We start from the raw sequence: 27,290 nt of genomic DNA, 5'->3' as shown, positions 1-27,290 counted from the left end.
GGGAGTTGAACTCGACCCTTATGGGTCCATTCCAGCTTGAGATATTCTATGATGCTAAGGACAGATTATTTCTCTTAGCCTTTATCTGATTTATCAGGGGTTTCTGACTGTCATTTTTAAAACATCATTGAAGAAGAGAGCTAACCTTCCCTGCAGAACTTTAATGCGGTACAGCTGCTGTCTCCTGCGTGGTGTTGCAAAATTGGCTTTTGATTATGCTTGCTAAAAGATACTATATGTCAATATCATGTATGAATAATACATGAAGAATTAAACTTTTTAGGTTCATTTTACTCAAACCGGGAATCTAAACAAAACAAATAGAATTATTTCACAGGTTAAGAACTGTCTCTCTTTGTTAATGAAAAGTAAAAAAATCTTTTTTCTGACCCAAGGGACCACCCATCATCCCAGAACTGGTTTAGCATACCATTATACCTAAATATGTTGGCAGATATATAGTATATGGCACATATGTAATATATTATATATATTATAATATATCAGGTTTTAAATTGCAAAAGGAAATTTTTCTAACATTTCAAAAGACCAGTCTGTGGTAATCATTTTGTATATGATGATTTATTTTAGCATCAAGGTTAGATCATGACTGAATTACACCTTTTTTAACAATTTATAGATATTTTTGTTAAGTACATGGTCTATCAGTAGATTATGTATATATAATCTACTGATAGACCATGTATATATTATATATATTATATATATATAAAATATATTCCTGCAATTCAGACAAAAGTTTAATTTTATCTGTGTCTACAAGTATCTCGTCGTATCTGTAGCTTAGCTGGACTCCAGCTGTGCAGAACAGCAAATGACAATTACAGGGAATGAAGGAAGGGTTTTGTTAAAAAATATTATGACTGACAATTCTTCTTTGCTTTATTTGTAATTCTGCTGAGTAATACCAAGTGTTAGATAAATAGTTTTCCAAGGGCCACATGTTTTCCAGCCAAAATTTCCTTCTCACTCTTTTTAATGTATTCATTTCATTTTAACTTTAATGTAAGTAATGTGCTTAAATGAATGTCAAATACTGCCCAGATGGGCAGTAGTTAACTAGGTATGGTTCTAAGCTAAGTGATGGTGAAATATCTAGAGTGAAAGTACCATTTTTGTGTGTTTTAGAATGGGGGGAGGGAGGGATAGAATATCAACTGAAAAATATTGTTAAACCTCTATAATAATCTATCCAAATAACTTGGTTTAGTTCCTCCTAAAAAATAAACTTAGCAGAAGTAGAAAGGATTTAGGCAAATTTTAACCAGAAGATGAATTAAGTGAGGAGCAAAGTCCCTGGTGCTGAGCTTCCCTGGCCCCAGCTGAGCACCACGGTAAAGGTATGGATACCTCGAGGAATCTCCAAGATCCAGCCCTTTGTGTGCTTGAAATGTGACGTGAAATGACAGGAGGAGGCCAGAAAAAACTGAAAACCTGAAACTAGATGTGCAAAACGCTCCATTGCAGCAAATATATCCCTCTGTGCTTTCAAAATAACTGTTCTCTGACATCATTGGGAATGTCTGCCCTTGTTTCTCTAAGTGTCCGTGAGCAGTGAGGGGTGGAGAGAAAAGACCTGTTGACATAGACGCTGTTTGTTGCAGGTGGTACTCTGAGATTGTTAGGGCCGTCTATTGGTCTTCAGTTTACAGCATGGGAGTCCTGGTGATTCTTCTAAAAGGAGTTTTATGAAATAAAAGCTGAGAAGGATCGCATGAAATGACTATGAGCATGATACTATTGAACACTGTCAGTTGAGTGTATGATGAATGAATTATTGATTAGCTGTTACTATTATAATTAGCTCCAAATCTAAAATTTCATTTTGTCTCAGGAACACATTTCAAACTGGAAAATATATGAAATTAGAGCATCTTAATGACTTATTCTATTTCAGTTGCCTTTTTAAAGTGTTTTTCTCCTTTCTGCCTGTGAAAATACATGTTTTAAAATGTCCAGTGTTCTTTTATAATGTATATGTCCTTTTCAACTGTATGCTATTTGTTTATTCTCAGCTGATTTTTGCTGTTCTTTCAGGAAAAAATGTTATTACACTGACTGGAGGAGCAAAACCATGGGCAGGTCGGTGGGTGATGTGTAGCTTCTAATTTTGTCAGATAGTCGCCCTGCAAAGAAAATCCATTCGCAGTTGTAAATCTATCCAGGAGACTTGGAAAATTAGACTATTTTCCTGAAGACTCAAAATATGTTAACTCAAAGTGTTAAAATATTCATCTGTAACAAGATGCAGTACTTAAAAGCTTTACTAGTTCTCATTTTAGAAATGCAAAAACATTTATGCCAGGAAAAAACAATAAATGGCCTGGTCTTGGCAACAAAGATTTAATACTCATGCTATCTCTACAGTTACGTCTGCTGTTAGTAAGGCATATTTCTGGAGCAGAAAGGATACTTTTGAACGTGTATCTCAGATTTTGGTAGTCAGCTATTTCCTTAGACACGCAAACATAACTTCTCTCATGTGCGTCCTGGTGATCAGGTCTAAATCGATGCCGCACACCACAAGCTGGTTTGAATATTTAGTCGGTAGCTGTCAGAATAACTTGTGTGCTGCAGTGAAAGCTGTTGAAGTCTCTGGGAGGCAGACATGCAAACCTCACCTGCGGCTGCTGCTGCTGTTGCTGCTTCTGTCAGCCAGAAGGGTACACGAGGCCACAGCAGCAGGCGAAAGGAGCTGGGGAGTGAGGATGGGGATGCTGTGAGCTGTAGTCATTCTCCATCACTCTACTCAGACATAATGTCTGTAAATCCTAATTACCTCAGGAAAAGAGGAAAATTTTTACATGAGGGAAATCTCCTAAAAGAGTTGTCTGTCACGAGTTTTCTCAAGTTGGATCTTGAGATGAGATTACATTTGATTTAGCTTCTCCTGTTGTTACTTTAGATGATGAAAAACTCTCATTATTTCCCAGGAACAATTTAAGTAGTCTCATGATATCAGTTTGCCAGGTGATCCGCTCACAAAAATAGACAAAGCACCGCTGAATGGTAAAGTGAGAAAACTTTACACACATAGGCAGATAAATTATTGAAATAAAACAATCCATTACATAAATTTACAACTGCGTTTTTTCCTCTTCTCAGTCATTCACATGCTTGCTCCATTTTAGTGTGCATTTTGAAAAATGTAAGTGTTGTGTTTTGTAATGCAAAGGCAAAATCAACCAGCTTTACTGCAAAATTCTTTCATTTCATCTGTAATCCATCTGGTGAGTCTTGGGTATTAAATACATTTATTTTCCTTATTTAAAAGGATGTCTGAAATGTGCAACTGCAGTTGCACAGTACCTGTGAACCAAGTAATAAACACTTTTTGTGCCAGATAGATTTTTCATTTGAGACAAATGCTTTTACATGTGATTTACTTTGTGAGAATTTGGGATTAATATTTTTCTGAATATGTTTTCTGGCACTTTATATAATACAGTGTGCAAAGGAATAGTGGGGAAAAAAAGAAAAAAGGAAGCTTCATCTAAAAATGAAAGCTAGCTCTAAAATTGCTGACATGCACATTTCATTATTCCAACTTCTACTACTGTCACTGTTCCTTTGCATCTCACTTTTCAAACTTAACTGCTTCTCTGTAATTTACCAAAGCTCTCATTAATGTTTCCAAGTTTTTAAGCAGAGTTTACAATAGCTATGATAAAGAACTATATTACAATCCTTGTATATCAAAGGTAAAATTTTAAAGCTATGGCGTTTTTATAATTTAAGAATATGAGGTAAGGCTAGTATATTGGACCCTACTGTGATATGTCACTGATGAATTTATTGACATGGTTATATGGTAGATGTATATACCTGTAAATGTCCTTTAAAAACTCTGCATAAGCTTTATTAGGAGCATGAATGAAAGGACAGAAGATAAATTTTTAATGCTTACTAGTATACTGTCTGTCTTATATGTGGCATCTATGTGGTATCTCTCTCTATTTATTTATGAACCTTAAAAAAAAAAACCAACCCACCCTTAACATTGCATTCAGTCCCATGAACCTTGAATTCTATTTGTAGGAGCACACAATAGAAATAACTTTATCATACTCCTTAAAAGCAGTATTTGGAAAAGCTTGAATAAGTGTTTTCAAAGGAAAGGAATCTGCTAAAGTGGGATACATAAGTAAATTAGGTATCACGAATTGTCTGAACTCTTCAGATTTAAGGCTGAATAATCTAATGAATCATTTTTGTATCTGCCTTACCAGACACACCAATTTCATGCTGGTTGAGAATGACATTGAGGAAAAGAAAATTAAAAGTTAGTTGCCTTAGTATGCAACTTCACTCTACCCACTGAGATATTAATTACTACTTCTAAGGACAGAGAAACAAAAATGACTTTGTTTAGCAACTGAGGTGCTCAGTTTGCTTTGCAAAAGGACTTTTAGAACCTTTTGGATTTCATTCTGCACGCTGAAGTGAATTTTTTAGTATCATTCCATTGAACAAATATAGTATCTTTTTCTTTATTATTTATTTTTTGATGATGATTGTGTCCATGTGTTGAATCTGTCAACCATAACGTGTTTCCCATTACAAAACATGGAAGCATTCTACACCCATGGAGTTCGGTGGCATATGGTTGACAATTCTGGCCAGTCCTGAAAGCTGCAAACACCGAGCAAACTACCGACTGGTGATTGCTGTCAAAAATACATTATGTGACCAGTGGCAGCTGCTTAATTCTGCTATCTCATCCCACGAGTCTGGTCAGATAACTCCCAACTCACCTATACTGTGTTTCTTTGCATTGCAGTCTGTCGAATAAATGTAATCTGCAAAGAGTTTTGGGCTAACTAGTTCTGCAAAAAAGAACAACTAACCAAATAAAAGCGAAGTTGGGCAAAGCTGAATTGCAAAAAAAATACAGTTGGGCAAAGCTGAATTGCAGGCATCTTCCTAAAATATTAGATTTTGTAGCTCTCTAGCTGAATTATTTTTGTACATGGTGGGGGGATATACTTTTCAGTTGAAATATTATATGCTATCTGAAGGCACTAAGTTTTGGAATTATTAACCATATATGATGTAATGAAAAAGCAATCACAACTTGGATAAAAAGCCATTTTACCTCAGAAAAGAAGTTGCAAATGTGATGTGGACATTATTTTTAATTTACTCCAATGGTGTTCTTCATTACTTTGCATGTTGAAAAGAGCAGGCATGAATTTTAAACAGGAGGTAATTTCTTTAATAATTATCTGCTAGTTTTTTAGCTTTTTGGAGGAGGAAGATGATCAAGACTTCTAATGTAACCAATTTTAAAAGAATTACATAATAAAACATCTGAAATCAGATGCACTGTCTTTCCTTTCTTCTTCCTGATGCATCTGCTTTTTTTCCTCATTAAAGAAAAGCCTGAGCTTTGACTCTTAAACAATTCACATGTGTAAAACAGAAAAAAAGAAGAAGAAAATAAAATGAAAACTGTACTTACATACACTGTATATAACTTTGTACCGAGAGAACTTCCACTGGAAGCAATAAAGATAATCAACTTCCACATTAAGGTGTTATTTGAGCAAAGGAGACACTTAAGAGGTGCACCTGCCTGGGAACCGTATTCTGTGCTTCATCTTTACAAACATATTTATGTTCTTTGTCTCATAATTCTTAGCATCAAATACAGTGGTGTCCCTCAGGCACAGTATCGGTTACATACAAAGTGTTCACCAATACTTTGGCAACATATAGCGAGAAAAAAATACTGAGAATTTTAAATCTAAATGTAAAATTCTCATTCCACATTTGGCTTCGGTTTCTGTCTCACGCTGCCATATAGGGGTAGAACTTGTTTGGCTGCTGTTGATAATTAGAGGTATATTTTCACAAAGGTCACTTTGCTGCCTGAGAGCAACTTACCATGTCATCACTTACTGCTCTTAATTATGGAATGGGTAGCTGTGCATCTGCTTAGCACAATCAATTAAGTTCGCCTCAGAGGCAAAAATTCACCTCAGATAGAAAAAAATCTGATGATGTATATGTGTTTTGTGTATCATGCATACATTTTCATTGAATAAGGCCCAAATCCCAGTTAAAAAAACATTGGGGAATGGTTTTTTTTGTAAAATTTGGACGACTTCTGGATCCCTGACATGCTTACACTGTCATAATATAGCACTTGTTTAATATGAGACTTGCTCCTTAAATACTTATACTTTACTGCAGTTGAATATGAAAAAAATATAAATCTGCAAGGGGTGCAGAATTCAAGTGCTAAGGAGGTAACTTCTAGCATTTGAAACCTGAATGCTTATTACCTAAATAATAAAAACCCTAAAGCTTTATCCCTGTATAAACTATGTCCTGAGACACTCTTTAGGCAAGTTGCCAGTAGGAGAAAGCCCTTTAAGTTACCGATATGTAATCTAATTGGGGTTACAAAAATTATGTTCTGTTTATGTTTTGTAATGTCAATTTTTAGGAAACTGCAGGAAGCCACACCTCGGGTTTTTTAAATACCATATTACCATATCTGTATAAGGTGTGTTTTACTTCATTTGATGTTTAGGTATACTGTTGCCTGAGGCAATCTCAGCTCTTGGATTTTGAGGAAAATTTTGCAGTGGAAGGCTTTACTGAAATCAGAAAAGCATAAAAAATGGATCCTGAGCAATCTCACATTTACTTTCCAATTTTGTGAATATTAATGCCTGACTTGCCAGGCAAGGGAGGGAGGAGGAGTTACACTTGCCTTGTCCAGTGGGTTAATTAAGTGAGAAGGTAATTAAGTGTGTTCTTGAGTAAAGCATAAGCATCCACAGTTCTGCCAGATGAACTACCCTGGAAAATTATTTTCCTCGGACTCAAGATGCAGTCTCATCTCAAACCATAATCCTACTGATTTTTGGATGCGTTGGTCTTGAGTAAAGTGTGCAAGATAGATCACAAATAAATAGTGCTAGTTTTGCTCTGTAACTCTTATTTTTAGTTGCTTAATGTGGAAATGCCCTGCTTTCATTTCATTTCTAGTATGATGTCACAACATATACATTGTTGGAGATAGAAACAGCAAGCAGGTGAGACTGTGTAAATGTGATTTCTTCTTGTCTCAGTTTGCAAAGGAATATGAGAGAGCTGAAAAGCTGGTTGCCCAGAAATCCAATGAAGCTTGATAAGGAGGCCCTACCTGATCTGGAGGAAACAGATTGCTACACAGCACCCTTTAGCCGTGCACGCATACACCAGTAAGTGCTGGAACTGGAAAGCCAGTGCCGGAGACCCCAAGTATTTTTTTTTTATTTTCTCACTTCTTCTAAGCAAGTACCATAGAGGCAGCAGTTAACAGATGGCCACTGGCAAATACCCAGTATCATATTTGATATTTTCTGTGGTTTTTCCCTTAAAGACAACATCTGCTCTCTGTTACTTGCTATTTCACAGTCATGCAGTAGTATATATAGGCAGAAATTTGACTGAAAAATGAATGCTGCCTTTTTGGTTTGGAAATTTTTCTTTCCATTATATTACAAAATGCAAATACTTGCTCAAGTTTGCTTTGCTTAATTCCATATTTTACTTAGGCAAAACCTGTGACAGCTGTTGGAAACGGGAGCTTCTGAAGGCAAGCTAAAACCAGTGAAGATTTTATTCCTTTCTTATCAGATCTGCATTTTAAGGATGCTTTTGTCTCTGAAAGTATAAATATATACGTACACCAAATAAAACATGTATGTGTTCAAATCAGCATGTTGATGGTGATATAGTTAAACACTGCTATGAATTTTTTTCAGGACCCAAAAAGTAGGTTTTAAAATTCTGGCTGTTTCTTCATTTTGAAAGTATTTTGTGATAATTCTTTCTGGAGATAAATGTTCATTTAAAATAGAAGTGTAAATTAGGCTAAATAGGATTTTTATCTTCTCAGTAAAGAAGTCATGTGCTAGTGGACTGACTTTACCCTGGAAAGACAGAGTAATTGCATTATAATCTCAATTTTTTCTCAGTAATTAACTATATTGCATTGGATCAATCACCTGGTTTTGGTGTTATTTCTCAACCAGCTCAGCTGACGTTATCAACTGTAATAGTGTCACTTTTGGCACAACTGAGTAGGCAAAAGCTCCTGAATGTCAGATTTCTGGCGTCCGGAGTCCAGAGCCATCTGGGAAAGGATGCTTTTTTTGGCTCCATCCTAGGATTCTCTAAGAGAAAGTGGTTGTGGAGCTGCTACTTAATTGTCCAGTGCATGGAGATAATTCTTTTTTTTTTTCTAAATAGCAATTCTGGTGATTCCATGACACAGACATCTGCCAAGTCATAACTTGTATTTGAGAACAATAATCTGTGGTGATGATGATAAATTTATTGGATCCGAGAAGGTGCTCTAGGGATGTAAAATCTTATGTCTTGTGCAGTAACCAAGGAGGGTAAATCACTGTAAGAAGAAAACACTTGAGCAGCTATGTTTGAACACCTGTGCATTGTTTTGAGTATTAAAAGACAATCATTATTTTAATAGTTTTACGATAAACAACAAAGACAGCTTCTTCAGCAATTCCACAAGAAGTAGAATTGTGCATCACATGCTACAGAGAACAAAGTACGAAGATGGGAAGTCCAAAATGGGTGAGAGCACTGTATTTTTTTTCTAACCTGAAGCTATAAAAACTTCATATCTTTACTTGCCTGAAAACGTATCATTTGAGTAAACTCAATAAATTTTGCCATTCCTTGAAATCTTTTATTCGCTCAGTCACAGAGTTGAAGGAATGTTACATCAATTATTCTCTTAAATAACTTAGTGAAAATTAGCAATATATTTCACCTAATTATTCTTTTTCATAATTTCTCAGGGTTTTTTAACTTTATGTGATGCAGACCCACGTAAAGATAACACATACCTCAGAAAACTGTTGAGTGGTCCTGGTAGTTCTGCTACTACCCAGCAGTTGCAGTCCAACAGAATCAATGTGAACGACAGTTAAACGTATTTGAGGTCTCCATGAAGCCCAGAGACAGTTGACCTGAGACTAAATTCAGTTTATATCAACTCCCTTATGACAGTTTTATTTTTTAGAAGGTCTAACTATTCATATTGATTTGCAATTAACAGGAGATGTGTATGATTTCCTGTTTTCTTGGCAGGAATTAAATTAAAAATGAAATGAGATGGTAGAAATTACAGAAAGTTGATGTTTGAGTTTCAGAAGAAAAGCAGTAGTAAGAAAAACAGAAAACAAGGGTTCCAACCCAATGCCCTTCAAGTTGACGATGGTAACTTCCATTATGAGATTAGTTTAGCATAATTTGTATATTTGGACAAATCTGAAACCTCTCATAAGTACACGTTTCTGGGGGAATCTGTTGGCTATGGGTGTGCTCATACAGGCTACTGAATCTTTTTATTATAATTATTTATTTTTTATAATGTGCTTTGATAGTACAGGAAATCTGTTTTTAGGAAGCCTCTAGGAACTGATCCAAAATGCTGTAACTGGTATGATGCAGAGCACTGCTCTGATACCAACTCCTACAGCTGGCTTATATGTGAAAATAAAAACAGGTTAGCTTTTAACCATGCAAGGGCTTTGCTGCCTCAAGGATTGTCTGTCCATGCCACTCTCCGTGTATGTCAGATCACCTGGTCACGTATAAAATCTGTATCATACGCTCTGATGAATACAACAGGAATGTATTACACTTGAACTGGCACGAGGACCCGACCCCGAGAGACAAGTCGCAGACGCTGCCCCTCAGGAATCTGCTGGAGTTTGTCAGAGCTAGAAATCTCAGGGCATCAGCAAGACCTGCACGAACAGTTGGTGGGATTATGGTTTACCATCATGTTTAGCAGCATCCTGAGCAGCTAATACTGTTACGTTCTCATTGTGTAACTTGAAAATTCACACTGCCTGAAATGAAATGCATAATAATAATTTTAAAAAAATATATCAAAGCTAATATTTTTTTTTCTTTTTAGGTATTAATAGATTATTAAATAATGGAACATATGAAGCAGCATTTCCACCACATGAGGTAATCTTTTTAATTTTGTGTTTGTCTTTATATTCAAATTAAAACTTGCATTAATGTTTTGAGATCCTAATTCATTGGTAATTTTGTCCTGCAAACTTTTAATTTCACCCTGTAATTTTTTGAGGCTTTTATTATTTATGGCTCTTATTTTAATATTGGCTTTTAAAATTTTTTTATATATAATATATTATAATAACTTCCTGGAGCATTTTGTCACTGAACTAGAATATTATTATTCTTTATTTATTTTTGTGATCTGGACATTGTCTGTAGAGGTCTTAAGGAGAATATCACTTTTTCCAGATTGTTCCAATTAGTGGTATTAAATTATTTTTGCCTGCCACCTACAAAATGTTCTGGTTTTCTAATAGCTTGTGGACTTCATCATAGGGAGACTGGTTAATCATTTCCCATTTAGTCTTCTCTGAATAGTTCTGGATAGCTTCTGCTTGACGGTATCTTCTTCAGCAGGTTAAAGTCTACTGAAAGCTGTGAACCCATGAAGTAAATGAACAATTTGTGTTTGACATCAGAAAGTTTTCCGTCTCTGTATACTGAACAGAAAGAAGCACGCCACGCACCGTCAGCCGTTTGAAAGCCCAGCAGCAGCACAGCAATTGCAGCTGTGAACTCTGTGGTTGCTGGGGCTGAATATGGTGACTTCATGTTGCGTTTCAAAGGACTGACCCGTGCTTTACAAATTGCTGAGAGTAATTTTTGAATATGGTATTAATAATTAAATACGGGGAATACAGAAAAGGAGTCTTTTTGATAAATAATTCAACGTCATTGTTAACGCTTCAGCTGTGCGTTACTGACTTCAGGGAAAACCTGTGAAGCTTTCTCTGGCTGTCAAAACCATGCTGCCATATCCATTTAATGTATATGTTCCTTTATTATGGCATAAGCTATTGTTTCAAAGTTTCATGTAAGGTTAATGAAGTCATATTTTTAAGCTGCTCTAACCTTAATTGCTGCTTGACTGGTGCTAAGGCCTACTGGTTGAACACTCCATTTTTCTTTCCTATTTCCGCCCCCCCCCCCCCCCCTCCCCCCCCCCCCCAATTTTTTCTTTTTCACATGAGCAAGTGAGAATGAAAATTCAGTCCCAGTGGGAATGCTGAGACTTGAACTCATGGATAAACAGTGCAGAAAGGTGCAGGGGGTGGTGGCGAGGAGGAGATTTAAAAATATGCAATACTGGGTAATGCTTTATGCATTGCAGTCATTCATCCAGGTGACTGTGAGAGTAAGTTGACATCCTATTCCTAGGTGTTCCTAGCTATTCCAAAGGTCACACTCTGTGTTGGCATTTTTTTTTTTTTACTTCTTCTTTGGTGTCAATAAGTAGAATTGGACTCTTTGCTATGATTAGATAGTCTTCTTTGAGTTGCAGGGAATGCTCAAGATTTCAAATAAATGATGAAAATCTAAATGGTTAAACTACTTGGATCTACCAGGGTCGAGAAGCTGTCTGATTCCTAACTCTGAAGTACTGCTCTGGGAAGCTCTGTGCTCTTCCCAGGAAATCATTTGCCTCACTTGCAGTTATTTGACGAAATATTTTCTTTATCGTAACTGAGTGGTGGGGTTTTTTTGGGGAAAAAAAAGGTTCAACTGAAGGAGTTGTCCTACTTCAGAATTGGAGTAAAATTACAAATACAAGAGATTCTGATTAGGATGGTTCTAATGAATCTGTGCGTTACGTTTCGACTGGTGAGCATAAGCCTATTCTTTCAGGCTGCCAGGCAGTCTGTAAATGTCAGGCATGCCTGGAAGGACTCCTCTTGGCTCAGCCTGGCTCTGTGTTTTGCTTTTAATCCTCTGAGCATCCTGTGTAGGTTTGAAACGAACGTCAGTTCTGCTGTTTCCCTCATCTCTGAAAACACATATCACAGAAAGACTGGTTTTCTATACTTGTGAACAGGAGTTAAATAAAGCCATAGAAAATGTCTGGGAGAGGAGAACCAAGCTGACCTACCAGAAATTTCTGAAATTTTATGGGAGAGAAAACCAGATAACACAAACATCTAAAAAAATTTTTAAAAACTGAAATACATGGAAACATAAAAATAAGCATATTAGTGAAGTGGAAATACTCGAAACCATATAAAGAGTTGATTATCTCTGTGTAGTCTTGTACCGATGTGGTTCTGTCATTTAATTCTTTAGAGAAAATGTCCATTTCAGAAGCATATGTAGCCCTGTCTCTTCTGCCAAGCCTGCATGAAGCCTCCAGATGACATGGCCTAGACATGTCCATAATGAGACCTATTTATTAAATATAGAAATTTCTTCTTTTAACATTGTAAAAAAATACCTAGGAAATGTGTCTTTTCCATAGTGCCTAATAGTATATTTTAATGTCTTTGCATTTCTCAGGGAAGCCACAAAAGCAGACATCCCATCAAAACACACGGAGCTCAGAACCACAGACACCTCTTATATGAGCGCTGGGCACGGTGGGGAATGTGGTACAAATACCAACCTCTCGATTTAATCAGGTATTAGTACTTTGAAGAGTAGCTTGTTTCTGTGATACGAATTACCTGGTAACAGTGTATTAACAATACTGCTAAATTCCTCATCCTTATGCTTCCTTGTAAAATTTAGCTATCGATATTATCATATAAGCTAGGAATTCTTTAAATTGCTCCTTTTGGGTGCTCTTTTGTGCAGGGCTGTTAATTTTAAATGAGGCTGCATAAAAGGCACATAGATCCAGCTGCTTAACAATTTGCAGTGTGAAACTTAAAACACAAACCCATGAAGTGATGTGCTGATCAGAGACGGTTGCCCCTCATGAGAGCCCCTTGGAGAGCAAAGACTTACCCACATGGACAGTCAGAGTTACCAGATCCAGTGGAGGGAAAATGTAACCTAATTATTACATTTCTGCATGGGTTTAAATAAACTTCAGCTCATATATTTTATAATTAATGTCATAGATTACCAAATGTAAAGTAGAGAAATATATGTAATAGAAGTTAAATAATTGCGATGTTTGGGTTTCATACTTACTTCGTCTTTGACATGGAATACCAGTCATTCATTTTTCCTTGCTGTCAGTTTTTATTCCTGATCTGACAGTCATACCCAAACATTGTGCCCAGTACCATTTCACTGAAGACTGCAGCTGAGCATGTGCCATGGGACAATTCTGTGCTAATCAAATAGTATTGTCTGTGACTGGCCTTCTGATCACTGCTACTTCATCTCTTCCGGCAACAGACACACAGATTTTGAAAAATCAGGGATCAACTTTCAACTTGTGTTTTCAGTCCATTATTTTCTCTAATAATAGAGAATCATGTTATATGACATATTTCAATCATAAATGCATTTTATAAAGAAATACTTTACGTCATCCCAACTTACTTTATCCCTTCCCTGAATTTCTGTGTGTGTATATATATTATCTGTGTGTACAAATAAAACATCCTACATTTAATCAAGTTGAAACTAGTACATCTACTTAGTCATTACAAGGACATGAAAATTACAGAACACTTCAGTTATATCCGTATGAAATATACATTCTGGTAAGTCTGCAGTTAGTGCCACTAAAATGTTATACTAGCCTGAAATAAAACATTTTGATAAACCAATGATAATTTTAGTATAAACTTGTAATGGTAGTTCCTCAAGAGAATTATTCTACTGTGAAAATGGATAGAGGTCATCGTAAGTTTTAACTTTAAAAAACATATGTGTTTCCTTTTCACACAGGCGATATTTTGGTGAAAAAATTGGACTATATTTTGCCTGGTTGGGGTGGTATACTGGAATGCTTATTCCTGCTGCCCTGGTTGGACTCTTTGTTTTCCTTTATGGATTATTTACGATGGATTCCAGCCAAGTAAGGTAAAATCCCATTTAAAAACTTAATAGCTTGTTGAAAATTAAGAAAAGTCTGGTACAACTGAGATCATTATTATACTTACAAATGCTTTCCTGATAGGGTAATCATGTAAAAATAACCAAATAAAACACTGGGTTCTTCAGTCAAGTATATCTGCTTTGTATATCTCCTTTGCATCAAGCTAGATGCGTACCACTCACAGCCGTCACAGCGGCTGTGGTGATTCCCATTCTTTCTGTAAGGAAAAACAGCAAGTACTGATTCTGATGCCATGGGTACTGCGATGGTTGTCATTCCAGTCAAGGCTAACGGGTGAAAAAACAGTCAGTCATACTCCCTCTTTACCTTCATCTTGCCTATAACTTCCACAGTGTAGTACAGTTGCCAAACTTCAACTTATTTTCGCCTATGCCTTTGTTTGTTTCTCACTTTTAATTGTGGCAAACTTTTTGTCTAAGAAAATTCTTAACTACGTCAGTGTAAACTGCAGACAGGAGACCCAGCTTGGGGGAGATTAAAACCACATGACATGAACTTAGTTTTCAGGTTTCTCACTGTTGTGATTTTGCTGGAGAGGGGTTTATGTCAAATTAGAAATCGTGATGAGGGTGCTCAAGTTAAGTACTGCCTGTGTTTTTAGGAACAGTTTCAGAGGAGGCACCCTTATTACAAAGTTTTCCATTAGATGTCATCAGACACAACAGCATCGGTGCACTTGCAATTGCAACTGTTCCTCCAAGCAGTTTGGGTGCTTAGGCTGTAAGTGTGCTTGGAGTCAGATTTCCTAGGAAGTGTTTCCTGGGCTTTGAGCAGGGCTATTTACATTTTCTCTATGGAACTTTTTCAGTCTCCTGTTTCACAGTGAGTTGTTGAGTTCTGCAGTGCTGTAAGTGAGGTGGTTTTAGGCTTGCTTTCCTACAGCAGACTCCTGAGAGGCTTTACAGCTTCAAACTGCGTTAAATGCAATTAAATGCAATAAATGTATCAGCCAGGAAACTATGCTACCTTTAAGGTATAGTTCTATGTAAAAGGGTTGTTTCGCATGATAAAGGTTTTTAAAATGCAATGGATGTAAAGTAGAGGATCAGCCTGTTCTTAAAGCTCAGGACTAGGACTGTTGAACTGGAAATCTTGTATTCTTCATGTGTACAATGGCACGGTTTCAACAAAAGGGGAACAAAGGGCTGTAATCTACCATTATCAGCTTACAGTGTAATATTTTAGGCATTGCCGTAGTAGAGAAAGATTTGGCATTGAGACTGCCCAAAAGAAAGAACAGAACTTCTAAGATTTTTTTTTTTCAAACTGTAAGCTGTTACATGTTTGTATAGGTGTCATACACTTCTCCCAAGAAGACTCGGAGATAAGGTTCCTGCTCAGCTTTTTTGACAGACAGATGCAGTTTTATTGCTTGCTGAAGGTTGCAGGGTGTAAATTGCAGGAGCACAGAGGTGGGCTAGCTTTTGTGTTTTCATTCGCCAAGTTTTTCCCCTTGGCGGCTGCTGAGTAGCTGCAGACAGAACACAGAGATCTTATTTTGCTCCCCGAGGAGGCTGCTTGTGTTGGGTCCCATCCTGAGGTGCCTCGGTATCACGCTGTGTTACACAGAGCAAGAGCCTGAAAGTTAGGTGATCTACCGTATACCTCCTATGCCTGCGCAGGGAGGGGAGTGTTTACCTGTTTAGCATAGCTAACGTTAGCCAGGGTTCATTTCCCAATACTGGCAGAGGGCGGGTTAATGCCCTAGCTGTGTGCTCTGTGGCAGTCCCACACCTGTAACCTGGATCTGTTCGTTCTGGGCGGAAGGCGTGAATCTGTGCAGGCCCCCTGCAGAGTCGTGACAGGGCACTGTCACATCCCTGCATGCTGTCACCAGATCAGTAAGATCTGCTGTGAGACATGGATTCCAGAACAGAGCTTAACTCACTCCAGCTGATTGTGACTGGCCTGATAAAATCTATGTAGATGTTTTCTGTATCACCTTGTGTACTGAGGCCATTCTAAAAGCCGGTGATAACAGATGCTGCTCCTTGCCATATCTGCTTGCCTAGCCTAGACGGGTTAGTGAGAGTTAGACAGAAACCTCCTACCTCAAGCAGGCAGGACTCGTCCATTAGCAGGCAGACAGGCTGCACAACCTAAACCTTATTCTTGACACATTCTGGGACTGTGAAATTATCTATCTAGTGTTTCTGCAGTCATTTGAAGAAAACTGCTAGATAAACATCTATAACAGTTTTATAATCCATCATTGTCTTTTGAGCACTGCTACTACTGCAGTGTGCAAATGCAGTGTTCAGCAGCCCTCTGGAAGGAAAGGTTGGGTAAGTTATTCTGGCAAAATCTAGGGACAGAAAACCCAGTGGCAATTAGGAATCTAAACCTAGTGTCAGGACATTATGGCAGTGTCGTAACTGCCCCATTGCCCCACATTCAGTATTATTCAGTGTAACACTGTTTCATGTAAAACAAGTTTTATCCTATTAACACTTGTTGCTAGGAAGGAGTGGATGTTAGGAAGTATTGATTTACAGGGTGATAAATTCTGTCAAAAACCTCCCTATTTTTCATCTGTCTTGTGTACCACAAAATTTGAACTTAGCGACTGATGAAATCAATTTTGCAGAAGCATGCTTTCCTCAGTGATGTCCCTCCACCACTCGGGTGCGGGGAGCTGCCATGATTCCCCCTCGTGTGGCTGCAGGCACAAACCCATCCTTTTGTTTTTCCACTGAGGTCCAGCAGTTTCAGCACAGAAGGAACGAGCAACTACACAAGCGTGCATTGCCGTAGAACCAAACACTGCTTGCGATGCCAGCCACAGGTTTTGTACAGCAATGCGAGGGTTATACACACCTAAGAACTGATTTGTCTTATGACTTGTATGAGTGCCTCTCTCTGCTCCGAGCTTGGGTTCTGTCATGATACCAGGTGGCTCTTTTTCTATACATATTAATGATATTTTATAAATATATATATCGGCCTGTGGCAGGACCCCATCTCAGCCTGGCAAAGGTGAAGGGCAGAACCTGTGTGTCATTCATCTGTGGCTGCCACGGGCAAGTTGGAAGTGGTGCATATCGGTGCATACGTGCTCCCTTTTGGTGATACCCTTCCTCCTTTCCCAGGGCGAGTGCCCCTCTCGTGCTGCCTTTTGCCCTCACGCTGTGTCTCTCTTGTTTCCTCAGTTACATTTTTAGGGAAACAATAAACTTTCAGGTCAAGATTGAATCATTTGATGATTCAAGTGTGTAGGGAGGAGGAAGGTGAAATAAGATGGGAGGACCTGCATATACACTGTGGTATCAGGCACTAGACACTATTATAAGCAAATATGCATGGACGTCCCATGTTTAGAAACAGAAGTTTCTCCATTCTACACAATTTGGGGCATTTTTCTGTCCTGTCACAAATCAAGTGCGTAAGATGGGCAGTATCTCTGAAAGGACATTGGAATGGAGGATGTTCTTTTCATTGTATGGGTTTGGAATAAAGTTGGGTAATAGTGTGGCTGCCAGGAGCCAGCACCAAGGTCCCTGGTGGTACTGAGATTAGTGTCTGCAACTCGTTGCAGGGTTCGGTTGTGAGATGAATGTAGCCAAGAGAATAATCCAGAGAATCTCTATAGAAGAACCTCCGTAGTAGTTTCCAGAGCAATTGAATTATATTCATAGGGCTCAGACATGCAGAAACAAAAATGCAGAGCTTGATTTTGTATTTCTTGTTTCATATACTTTTAACTATATTTTGATCCATTTGCCCTCCTTGAGCTTAACTGGGGGAGATGTGGAGTGGTGGTCAAATGGAAGGGCTTAAATAGTCCTATAGCAGTTTCTTTGTTTGGGTTCTTTCAACAAATTATGTGCCATATCTATTACCTATCTTTATTGTTAAGTTAGATGTCAAGCTATTACACATCTATATAAAAATAAATGTGATGGTTTAAAAGAATTCTGTTTAGATGGGTTTATACATATCATTATTTATCACCGTTGCAAGTTGTCCATTTGTTGTCAGCCAAACAGAAAGGGCAGGCATGAACACAGCATAGCTTGAGGTGCCTTTGCATTTTTATTTTTTTATTGCAGATTTCAGATATAGCAGTGAGGACAGCACAAAGAAGCTTATTTTGCTCTGTTATACTGCAGATTTGAGTTGCAGTAACAGTTAACATAGCACCTGTCACAAACACTTGTGTTACAGATGTTACTGCCTTTGCGGTGTAGTGCTAAAGCTTGTGACCTATCACTGTCAGTGTGATTTTGTAAAATTTCTTGTTATTAAAAACAAACCAAGATTTTAACTCAAGGTATATAATACAGAAAATCTAACATTTATAATGTTGGAATTTAAATTCAAAGTACATTACAATTTGGCCTTATATTTGACAACATTTTTTATTATTGGCAAACCATTATAACATACTGTTGAAATACTGTTTTTGTGCTTAATCACTTTGAAAATGCAAGCAAGAAAATTCTCTGATATGACACACTAAGATGTCTGTTACTCTGCAACTCTGATATGACTGCTGTGCTCATTCTGGCTTAAGGGTTACTTAGGAGAATTTCTTTGTCAGGACCACCTTGTGTTGTAGGGTTTCAGTGAATTAGTGATTCTGTGATGCTATGTGAAGTATGACCGAAGACTACAAAAGTAGCATCTGGGCAACCAGAATCTTTTATTTCTGTTTAGTGTTATGTAAAGACAGGATTTAATAGGTGCACTCATTTGGACATAAGCATAAACTTCCGTACAGTATTAGAACTGTAAATTCAGCTTTTATGAGTAGGAGAGTGAAAACATAATGTTTCTTAAAGCAAATTAGAGGGGATTTGCTGGCATTTGTTTGATACTGCTACTTTCCTCGTGTGTCATAGGATCATTTCAAGCACATCAACATTGCTAAAGGATAGGGAAAGGCGATTGCTGAGGTTCTTTGGGAAGCTTACTCACTGCAGTTAAAATTTGCCTTAAAATTAATTTTTGCACTTCTGTTAATTCTGTTTTGCCTTTGTCAAGACACATAATTATGTAGTACATTTTGAATATGAATGGTCCCAGTGAAGACAGTGACTTCATCTTCCTAAACCTTAGGATCCTTAATGCGGCTTGAAGATATTTTCCCCCAAAATAGGACATTAAAGTGGGTTGTTTGGTGGTTGTTGGTTTTTTTATTAGCCCTATACATCAGTTCTTCTGTAGCAAATAAAAATGCAAAGGCTTGAAATACTTCTGCCAGAAATCCTTGTCAGTGGTTTTTTACATGTGACTGACTGATCTCAGCGTCATCCTGTGGAACAGACCTTCAGCTGATGTAAACTGGGATAAGTTGATTGAAATAGTGTAGCTATACCAGTGATGTCCATCATCTTAATGTTTGGTATCTTTTATGTCGCTTAGAAAAATATGCAGTAAATATGTTTGAAGGCAGTGAATAATGTTTTGGTCTTCTGTTTGTGCTATTTGGGAGAGAATGGGATATTCACAAGTGTGAGAAGTGCAGCAGGATGCCCAAAAGTACTGCATACTGCTCTAGCATCCATGGTTTTCAGGTCACTGATGTGAGATGAAGCTTTTCAAACCTAACAGTCACTTTTAATTTATTTTATTGAGCCGGTTTTGTGGTGTACGCATACTGTTAACAAATAGAGACCACAAACGGCCTGGCCTCAGAAAATCTTAAGTATGCTAAAAGCCTTTTTATAACCTTTATTTTCCTCTCTCGTACTAAAGCAAAGAGATCTGCGAGGCAAATGAAACCATCATGTGCCCTATGTGTGAACGCAACTGCACGCTACAAAAGCTTAATGAAAGCTGCATATATGCCAAGGTAATTATTGTCTTACTGCTACCAGGATAATTTTTGTCTAAAGATCCACTTTCATTGTGTAATGGCTGCTCTTGTTTCAGCAAAGATTCCTGCAAAGCACGTTCTTTCTCTCCAGAGGTTTTTTCAGCCTTTGCAATTCATGTTTCTACTAAGGGAATGCTCTGAAATGATCAGAGATTATTGTAAAATTTGTTTTACTTTCCGTGAGCAATACCTTCCTAAATCCTTATTATTTTCTTCAATTTATCAAGTCCCCTGAATAATAAAACTTTTTTGGGGAAGGTTTTTCCTACTTTCCTGTATAATTAACTTCTCACTCTGTTTCCCTTGCTTACTTTGTAGCTGAATTTCTGCTCCTAAAGAAATTTTTTAGTCCAATGTGCCTGTGATGTGCTTTGCTCTGTCAAACTAATGCAAAGGTCTTGCACATCTAAACATTTTGCTACAAGAAGTTATCCTTCAAACTTAAATAATCACAAGTACCTCTGTATACATGCAGTTTCTTCAAGTGAGCAATAGGTTTTGATGTGTGGTATGTTCATAATGCTGGAAAAGCAGCCTTGGCATTTTCTTGGCATTCTTTAACCCATAAGATAAATCTAGCTCAGAAGCCTGTATTTATAAAATGGGATTGTCTCTGGGCCGTGGCATTGCAACCATACTGCAGCGATGTGAAAGAGAAAATCAATTTTGTGTTAGATTTTGGTATTGCATACAGATAGGACCAATGTTGAGTAAAACTCTACATTCCAAATTATCTGTAAAGGAAAATTCTAAAAACATTTGACATTTGTGAAAATAATGTATATTTAGATTTTACAAATTTAGTTTTCAATTTTATAATGCCAAAATTTTAAAACTAAAAAGTTGTTTTGCAACAAATGCAGCAATAAATACCATTAATAATGTTGTACTGAATGCAGAACTGGTTTTCATTTTTAAATACTGCTATAACTCTATGGCAGAAAATGGCTCCATGAGATTGTTTTGTAACTTTTTTTACTGATTTCTTTTTTTTTCAAGATGTGTACTGGTGATAAGAGCTTTCTTAATTGAAATAATATTATGCAAACTATACAAGCCATCCCAGAAATGCCTCTTTTTAGAAGATGACAAGTACCTCTTAAGCAGCCCACTGCAGTTTAACAGGAAATTATTACATTTGGCACTGTGGCATCCCTTTAATTTTAAGTCCCATTATTTTAACATCCCCAGTTAATAAGAAGCAAGTTTTTTTGTCTTATTTACATTTACGCTGACACCCTGTGTTTCAATCATGCAAACCTTACATTTAATGTCACACTGTGAATTCGTTGCTGCAGAGAAAATGTGCCAGGCCAACCATACCTCCACGTACTTTCAAACTGCTCTCCTTGAAGCAAACCCAGATGACAGCCAGGGAAAACGAGCAGTAACCACTTGTATTCCATCTTCGCAGGCACCCTTTCCTGATGCCTGTAAATGTTATGGAAATCCTTGTAAGCTTCCAACTTTTCCTGCTGGTGCTTTTTTTCTGAAAAACCTATCAATCTTACGTTAGAGCACCGAAAACAACCCAAAATTGTCTCTTTTCAGGATTTGTCTGTTTTGGATGTCCTCCAAGTGGGGGAGGGAGGTGCTTCTCTTTGGGAAGGAATAGGATTACCATCTGGCCACTCGCATGGCAGAGAAAAAGGCAAAAAATAAAAAAAAGCTCAATGAGGCTTTTTATAATTCTGAGGTTATAGCTGTAACGGGCCTTCACTCACCATGTTGTCTCTAAGGGAAAGTTCACTGCATCTCTGCGTGTTACCCTGCTCCTAGGAAGTGCCCGGTTTCCAGCAGGCGTTGTGGTCCTGCTGGCTGCCACCATGCTGCACGAGTTGAGCATCACATACCCAAACGTGTGTCAGCACTTCCACCGTGCTTGCACCCAAATTAGTGAATGAAAACAGTCTGTAAATGTTAGAAAATGACAATCTGATTTCAAATCAAATGCTCCTTTGTATCTTTTGAGGCGCTGTTAGTAACGTAAGTGGAACTAACATATTTAAAAAGAAGGCATCGGCTCTGCTCTCCAGGAAGGGAAAATGGCATTTCCTGCTTGCTTTCTTGTTCCTGAGAGGGAGCTTGTCAGCCTTTCCCTCTGGTTTTGCTGTTGTGGGAACATAACCACACAAGCGAAGAACTGATACGCCAGGGAGACTATTCCTCATTCCTTCTGGGCACTGGCACCCTTATTCTGGAATAAGTGGTTTAATCCTTATTCATTCAAATCGTTCATTGTATATGAGTACGTAAGCACTGAGTTAATGAGGAAAAGTGAGTTCCTTTAAGTGAAGTTTATCTTCCCAAACCTGCTTATGTTATGGGACCTGCCTCATTTATCTAAGACCTTGTGCCCATATTTCAAGTTATTAAAACTGATGTCAGGGTTTCTTTCTTCAGTATCTGACAAGGTTCCTCTAAGAGGAGCACTTCAGACAGAACAAACAAATGCCAGAAAAATCACGTACTTCGAAAGTTTTTCCTGCCAACTTTTTTGTAAAGCTGGAGACAAAATACAAAAGACGCCTTTTTCTTCCTTGTTACCGCCCATTTCTTTCATCCCCTCCCTCTTTAATCCATTGCCATTTATAAATGCCACACTGAGATGAAGTTTATAATTGAAAGGAAGGGCAGGTAACAGCCGAGTTGTAACCTGAATTGCCAAATGCCTGAGCTGTCATTCCTGTCCACATTCAGTGGACTTTGTGATCCGTGGGTGATGCGGATGGGGCAGTAGGGCTCTTGGGGCTGGTCCTGTGTCAAGCCCACCGTGCCCTCTGCCTGAGGGCAGGTTGTTGATTCAGGGCAGATTTAAAATGCCTGAAGTCTCCTATGACAATGAGAATATCAGTCAGGTAGCTGACGGACCAGCACCAGGCACTACGATGTTTCAATTCTGCTTAGAGGCCTCTGGTCAACACGGAGTCTTAGACTACACATTTAGCCTTCAAGACAGTCAAATTTTAATTCTGGTACTGAAAGACTTTCACCCGAGCTCTTTTTATAAAGACAGTGCTAGATCGGGGGCCAGGTAAGTATCTTCTACCTTTGGCAACTTTAGTTCTGCTGGGTTAGTTTTGATTGGTTGGTTCATTTTGTATGCCCTTGGGAAGATGCCCTCTTTACTGAGCAGAATATCCAAAATCACATCCTCACACAGGTCTACATACAACACTGAAAATGTTCATCAGATTTATTGTACAGCTTTCATTCATCTCTCACATTTTCAGTCTCATACCCGTTATGTTTCTGCTTTCCCATATGGAAGCAAAAGGAAAACAAGGCAAAAGACGTATTTGTATGTACGGTTGTTCTTACTGTACGATTCATGCAGCGGAGATACTGGATTTATTGATAACCAGTCCCAAATGGGGAAGTGACTATTTGGTAACCTTAAAAAAAGAAAAACAGAACTGACATACGGATAAAATACATGTTCATAATGGTTTCTCACGAAATTATAACAATTCTACTCAATAAGAAATAAAATAGAGGCAAGCAATGCTGTTTTCATTAGCTTTTTCTGCTTTCCTGAGTTTTATTTGTTAGGCAGAGAAGCAATGATGCCAGCCTTCTCTAGAAGAATCCAAACCTGTCCTTAGGATGAGTTCTTGCAGCTGGCAGCTCTCCTGGGAGCAGGCTGGGTAACCTGCCCGAGGCACCTGTCAGCCCCAGCGTGCAGGCAGGCTCCTCTACAGAACAATGGTCCCGCTGGCCACAGCACCTTTGGGCGTTAAGACATAAGAGACATAAGAAAAGATTACAGACTGAACCTGGTTACCTGTGCCCTTCCGTTGGCTTAAGGACAGGTTTCTTTTCACGATAAAAGCTTAAAAATTGGTCCTTAATTCAGCAACAGGTTCAGCACCGATGAAAGAAAAAAAAATATTTTCAAGAATATTCCATTTCAGGACATGCTCTTCTTATTTTCAAGAGTGGGATATAACCATTAATTTTCTGGATGGTTTAGGATGATACATATCAAAGCCACTTGCAGCATTTTTTCATTTCTTTTTCAGCTCACTTCAAATCCTAACATATGCCTGTTGACGATAACTTGGTTTGCTCCGTTATTTTGTAATGATTTGTGCTTTTTTTTTTTTTTTTTTCCAAATAGAAATTTGAAGCCTGTGCTTTGCTTACTAACACTCAGCAACAACTACCTCTCATTAGAAGAAATATAGGCCAGTTATCCCTGGAAAAATTATATTGCTGCAAATTGGCAATCTTAAATCTATTGAAAGTGCACTGATGTTAATTTTAGCTTCCTAAATACTCTTTGATATTATGGCTTGAATATTAAAAAATCTGGGGATTTTTTAGTGTAATTTGTGATGTTTTCATAATAAGTGAGACATGATATTCACCCTCTTAGATGCTTAGAGTGATCCATAGGCATGCAAAAACTATTACTTTTTTCTGTGGGTAAGCCTTGCACTTTGGAACAGAACATCTGTTCTGACCAAAAAAATCTTATAAGAGTAAGATAAGGGATAAATCCAACAAAAGGGAAAGCATTCATGAGGAGAAATGAAGTGCACAACTTAGAGTTATGTTTTGGGGAAGGGGGAGGTATTTAGAATTTATTTAATGTTTGTTGGAGTGTAGGGGCACTAGCCTGTTAAAAAGGAGAATATGTCAACAGTTTGAGAAGCTGAGATGCCTAGATAAAAAGGATTATATACCATTCTTACCTGCAGAGAAATTGCCAGATGGCCTGAGAGAAGAAAATGGGATCAAAAGAGACATTACCTGAGTAATATACAGAGGAAGAAAAGTGAAAAGACAGTCATTCTTTAAGCTTATAAAAACCCTAAAATAGAAAATGTTGGGGTTGAATATGACCTGGCACATTAGAGGAATTCTGGAGGAATCTTTAGCTTTTTTGGGCATGGACAGAGCAGCTCTTAGTGTCTGTGAAACAAATAGACTGAAGGTGCATGAGGTGATGGGCTGGAAAACTGGAGTTCAAGTTATACTGAAAGAGAGTGGGGCAAACCTTGGTAGAAGAAACATGCAAGTAGGACTTCTTATTCAGATGTTTAGCTTTTAGTTTCTGCCACCAGTTATGTTCTCTGGGATTCTTTGGGGCAAAAGATTAAGTGGAAATTATTTGTTCCTGATGTATTTATTTTCTATTTAGGTCACACATTTGTTTGATAATGGAGGGACTGTTTTCTTTGCTATTTTCATGGCAATTTGGGGTAAGTACATTTCTATTTGTTTTGTAATTTTAGTTCACCTGACCATTTTATATGATTACTGGGTAAAGGGAGATGATAGCTCTTGATAAAACTTAAAAGAAGGATTATGATTCTGTCACGCAAACTTTTTTTTCGGTTTAAATCAACTTCACTTTCTGTGCTAGTAGTAGGTGAAAATAATGCCTTTTATCATTAATGTAATGGCTGTCTTTAACATCTCAGAATCATGTGCCTGCATTTTATATCAGGCAGGCAGAAGTCTTTTTAGAGGCAAACATGTAGGTTAACTTACTGATCTGGAGTCAATATAAAAATCATGTCGTGTAGAGAATTCTTATAGAATAAATGAGAATGTTTTTGTGGGAGCTAATTAGAGGGAAGTATAGGAAAGATTTGATGTTAAGTGCTTACAACAGTTTTAATATTTATATTCAAATTCTGAGTCTGAGTATCTCATTATGTTCACTCTGACATCGCACACATCATGTCACAGGGCCCAAAGCCAAGCAGGGTGATATCCACAGAGGCCACTGTTGAACAGGAGTTACCAAAAGCAGTCTTGCCTTTCTTAGAAGGTCATTGCAATCATGCTGTGTAAGACAGATGTAATGATTCCAGCATGAAATGCTTGATGGAATTAGCTTTCACTGAAGCTAATAGTATTTTGCTGCTGAACAGTAGGGAAGACTGGTATTGGAACAAGAGGTGATTAATTTTACCAATGTAAATGTTTGTCTATGTAAAGCCTGAGAAAATAACACCAGTTCACATACATACAACTGTCTGAATTCAAGCCAGGTTTTACAACTTTAGATAGAATCAAATGGCAGACAATAGATTTATTTATGTCTTACATATGAATAACCGTTAATGATTCTAACTTAAAGTGAAGGATAAACAAATGTCACAAATTTTGGAGGCTGGCCTGATAAAAGCAGAGGACTATACAAACAAAAGCAAAGCATCCAGGAGGTAAATAGACACATGCACATACATGCAAAATTCATAATTAGATTGATAAAAATTAACACAATATAATGGAAGGACACACTTTGAGTGCTTGCCTCTGGTATTTCTTCACTGGCTCCTAGCAGTGCTGTTATGGCCTTGCAGTTACTAATAATTAGTTCCATAAATTCCTAAAATGCATTGCACTACCAATGTAGGCAGCTCTGATAGCTTCTATCTTCAAGTTCTCCTTAGAGAGATCTCTTTCTATTTTCAGCTGAGGCCAAGGTTCACATGTAAGGAGGAATTTTGCTTATGTCCTGCTTTGCCATTATCAGGAAAGATGGTCTATGTGCTAAGGAAGATGAAAGCTGAATATTGATTTTTTTCTTAATTTCGAGCAGCAGAGTGATACTCTCACCTAACATAGGTGAATGTGTCTCCAGTTGTCAGTCTGCTATCCAGCATGCTGGGTACAATGTTAGGAATCAGGTTCCAGTTTTGATGGGAAGTGTGCTGATTTATGACTGTAGGAGTGGCAACATTGCACATACGCACTCAATTATTTAATCTTTTCAATACTTTGAAATAAATACTGGGTTTACTCCTTTGCAGTATGACTGCCGTTGTTTCTGGTGTGTGTGTGCACTTACATTACTCACATATTTATTTGAATAAACTGTCATTGCAACATTCGCAACCATATAACTCTTAGTCCAGTGAGACAACTCCATTGACATGATCCACAGTCTCCACACACTGAATGAAGTATTTTAACAGTCATGGTAACAAGCATTTATCCCATGTGAGTAGTTATTTTCTCTGCACTTTGTTTGTTCTATGCCTTTACAGCTATGTCTTTTTCATGTTCTTTCTTTCTATTTAGACATGTCTCGTAATTGCAAACAGATACACTATGCAATTATTTGCACTATACTGCCATAATTTTACTCTTTAGCTGGACAAAACTGGACCATGCTTTTTAGGATATCTATATACATGGCAGACATAATTCCTTTCCTTTCATTTTAAGATAAGTATTTCTTCTGTCTAACCTGTACCAAAACCTTTTACATCATTTCTACAGATCTAGCCTGCATTGCAAACAACAGATCAGTTTGACAGAAGAACAAAGCTTGTCTTATTTCTTCCCTTCAATAGTAACTTTAACTCTGTCATCGTAGTCAAAGGTTAAATGTAGTCCATGTCACTCAGATTTTGTTCTCCCCACCAAACATCAACCTCTGAGTAATCCAAGTAAATATAATTCTGTTTGTCATATTCACTGAAGAAGGTACCAATGTAGAGTGGGGAAAATAATGCCCCGAGTCATTTATCAGATAGAAATTATATTTGGACAGAGTAGTTTCACCCCAAGGTAGTTAAATTT

At 37.6% G+C, this 27,290-nt stretch overlaps 1 protein-coding gene across 3 annotated transcripts in view; it reads left to right on the top strand.

Annotated features, from left to right (window-relative positions):
- ANO3 (anoctamin 3) overlaps positions 1 to 27,290 on the top strand; it is a 208,326-nt gene that overhangs the window by 147,688 nt on the left and 33,348 nt on the right. For 2 of the 3 annotated variants that reach the window (XM_055814604.1, XM_055814607.1), the window contains exons 7-14: positions 2,059 to 2,103; positions 7,104 to 7,235; positions 8,510 to 8,616; positions 9,971 to 10,026; positions 12,409 to 12,530; positions 13,756 to 13,890; positions 19,625 to 19,721; positions 24,892 to 24,952. In XM_055814604.1, coding sequence (XP_055670579.1) covers positions 2,059 to 2,103; positions 7,104 to 7,235; positions 8,510 to 8,616; positions 9,971 to 10,026; positions 12,409 to 12,530; positions 13,756 to 13,890; positions 19,625 to 19,721; positions 24,892 to 24,952 — 755 coding nt within the window. The remainder of the gene's footprint in view (positions 1 to 2,058; positions 2,104 to 7,103; positions 7,236 to 8,509; positions 8,617 to 9,970; positions 10,027 to 12,408; positions 12,531 to 13,755; positions 13,891 to 19,624; positions 19,722 to 24,891; positions 24,953 to 27,290) is intronic. The other variant, XM_055814606.1, reaches the window with a different exon arrangement.

Source organism: Falco peregrinus, chromosome 9 (genome assembly GCF_023634155.1).
Source record: "Falco peregrinus isolate bFalPer1 chromosome 9, bFalPer1.pri, whole genome shotgun sequence".
NCBI classification, from domain to species: domain Eukaryota; kingdom Metazoa; phylum Chordata; class Aves; order Falconiformes; family Falconidae; genus Falco; species Falco peregrinus.
This window is presented reverse-complemented; position numbering and strand designations above follow the sequence as displayed.